Source organism: Gopherus flavomarginatus, chromosome 3, assembly GCF_025201925.1.
Source record: "Gopherus flavomarginatus isolate rGopFla2 chromosome 3, rGopFla2.mat.asm, whole genome shotgun sequence".
Taxonomy (NCBI): domain Eukaryota; kingdom Metazoa; phylum Chordata; order Testudines; family Testudinidae; genus Gopherus; species Gopherus flavomarginatus.
In genome coordinates, this window is record NC_066619.1 from 280179479 (window position 1) to 280182099 (window position 2621).

At 45.2% G+C, this 2621-nt stretch overlaps 1 protein-coding gene across 1 annotated transcript; it reads right to left on the minus strand.

Annotated features, from left to right (window-relative positions):
* Positions 1-1511: 1511 nt before the first annotated feature.
* LOC127047420 (vomeronasal type-1 receptor 47-like) lies at positions 1512-2414 on the minus strand. The gene has a single exon (XM_050945525.1). It carries the CDS (start codon positions 2412-2414, stop codon positions 1512-1514), a length of 903 nt encoding a protein of 300 aa, XP_050801482.1.
* Positions 2415-2621: the final 207 nt, after the last annotated feature.

The window sequence follows — 2621 nt, forward strand, 5'->3', positions numbered from 1 at the left end:
ATACACTTGATGCAATTTCACATTTTATACTCTTTGGGGAAATAAAAAAAATTGTACTAGTTTGCACACTAGCTTTCTCAAGTGTAAAGCATTATCTGATACCAGGTTCACTTATCTTCAAGGTGCTCCATGACCTGCCCCTAGGGTATGTCTACACTAGAATTAAACATTTGCACTGGCCCGTGTCACTGACTTGGACTAATGAGACTCGTGCTGTGGCACTGTAAAACTGCAGTGTAGATGTTTGGGCTCGGCATGGAGCCTGAGCTCTGGAACCCCATAATGGGGAGATGTTCCCAGAGCCTGGGCTCCAGCCTGAGCCCGAACGGCTAGACTGCACAAGTGCGAGTCGGCTGAGATGGGCCAGCCATGGGTGTGTAATTGCAGTGTAGACGTACCTGAAAGCTCCGGGGTGAAGACCATGGTTGACAGCTCCACTACTCTGACACAATGATGCTCTGTACAATAAAAGTCAAGTTCGTCTGTGCAGAAGACACAGCTTTCCCAGGGGCCAATCTAAGACCGTGGAACAAACTCCCCCAGAAACTAAGGACCATCATAGACTTCACCACCAAGTGCAAGGCGCATTGCTTTCACCTGTCTTCACTAAGATAAATACAGAGCAACAGGTATATTTATAAGAAGAACTCCCACTTAAAATCTACCCCTCAAAACTCTCCACCAATTCAAAAAGAAACCCTTACCAAAACAGACACTCAACTGCACACGTTTCTCCACCTGGGGAGAGGATGAGAGAACAAACACATAACAGATGTTAGTCATGTTGCTTAATGCGATACTAGAGGGTGCTCAAGATACTACATTGATACACACAGTAAAAGAACCTGTTTAGAAGAGAATTCTTCAGTTAATTTTCCCAGATTCCTTAATTATTTCATTTGCTAAACATGTACACGGAGACTGCTTGGAACATCAGTGAGCATCTGTTGTTTCAATGATCTGTTGCAGAAAAGAGACTGCTTCGATGACAGTGACAATATTAAAAAACAATACTTTCTCCCCCTGCCACCTTTGCAGCTGTAAAAGATAATGAACATCAAACACCTGAATGCTCAGGGTCATGTGTGCACTCAGTCTTTTGTTTAAGATCAGTGCCGCTGTGGGTTGGTAAAGATTGGCATATTTCCATTTGCTTTCAGCTGACTGAAGGCAAATGTTTACCTGCCGCTTGCCTTTTGAAATACGCTTTCTGCTGGGTGTTTTCGGTGGCAGATCTCCTTGCTGTATCCATTGTGTAGTGTCTGTTAGATCTGCTATCTGAATAGTTCCCTATCCTGCTTTACACTGCTTCAGTATGAATATTGCTATAAAGGCGGGGAGGCAGGGAAAGCAAATGGGAACCTTCTGAATTTCAAGCAATTATCCAAGGTAGGATTTCAGAAGGTTGGTCCGAGGGCTATTGTAAAGGTCCAAAGAAAGCCATGGTTGTAGAACTATGTTTATGTTCTGGAGGACGAAGGAGCCAGCAGCTGGTTCATACCCCATCTAGGCTACAGCTCCATGCTCTGAATGACTGTGGGCTTCTCACATTTCAGGCACCAGCAGGCTTCAGCCAGATATTCTCTGACCTTTCTGTAGCCAAACACCACAACATAGGAGCTAGCGGAGTAATATATGGAGGACAGAATTCCATAGACGCCATTGAGGACACTGTTTTCAAAATCGCTTTCGATCAACCCAGAGATGATGGCAATCCATACCATGTCATTGGAGATCCAGCAAACCACATATATGGACAGCAAGGAGAGCAAGATTTTTGTGGCTTGGGCTGTATGCTTGTTCCAGCTGTTGTCGGTGGTCCACGTGGCCCGGACTTTTCTCCGGTGCTTGCAGAGCAGATCGATGGTGAAGCCATTTAAGACAATCACAAGGACAATGAAGACGAGGTCCAAACTGACTGACACATAGGTGATGAACTTCATGATGAAAGTCCCTGTGTAACTTAAGCAGGTTGTAATTTCCAGATACTCTATGGTGTTGTTAGTCTTCTCTGCTGTTCCGTCCTGTTGAAGGTAAGGGATATGGAAAATGATGGTAAAGATCCAACATCCCACGAGGACGCTATTTACATACTGCCCCTGGTGCCTGGAGACAAACTTTGACCAGCAGTGGTTAGGTCTTCGGATCTTGATCAGGTGAAGGAAGCTTAAATTCTCCACTGACCAGATGCTGATCATCCTCAGCGTGTGGTAAGTGTAGAGGAGGATCTTGCAGCTCAGCTTTCCAAAAGCCTTGGCACTAACAAAGAAGATGAGCCCAGGGATTACCTGGTAGCAGCAGAGTAAGAGGTTCACCAGTGCCATGTTGACGATGATTCTGTCCAAGGGTAGAAGGGCTCTGTGCCGGACAGCATTACTGATGAAGGCAAAGACAACAGTGAGGTTGCCAATCATGCCGATAAATGCCGCTAGATAAATAAGGATGGACGCAACATACGTAGGGTTACACATCCTAACAATACCAATAGAGAGAGGAGTTCACTTTGAGTTTCCCAGCTTGTTTCTTAACTTCTCCTGTTTCCCTTCTCCTTCTTGTCGAGGCTGCTTTAACATATCACCTCTGCCTCTGGCCCTCTGCAGTGTGTTCACAATACAGAAATT

Bases quoted from the DNA above. Each gene is read 5' to 3' on its own strand.
- LOC127047420 (XM_050945525.1), bottom strand. From the start codon at position 2,414: ATGATTGGCAACCTCACTGTTGTCTTTGCCTTCATCAGTAATGCTGTC.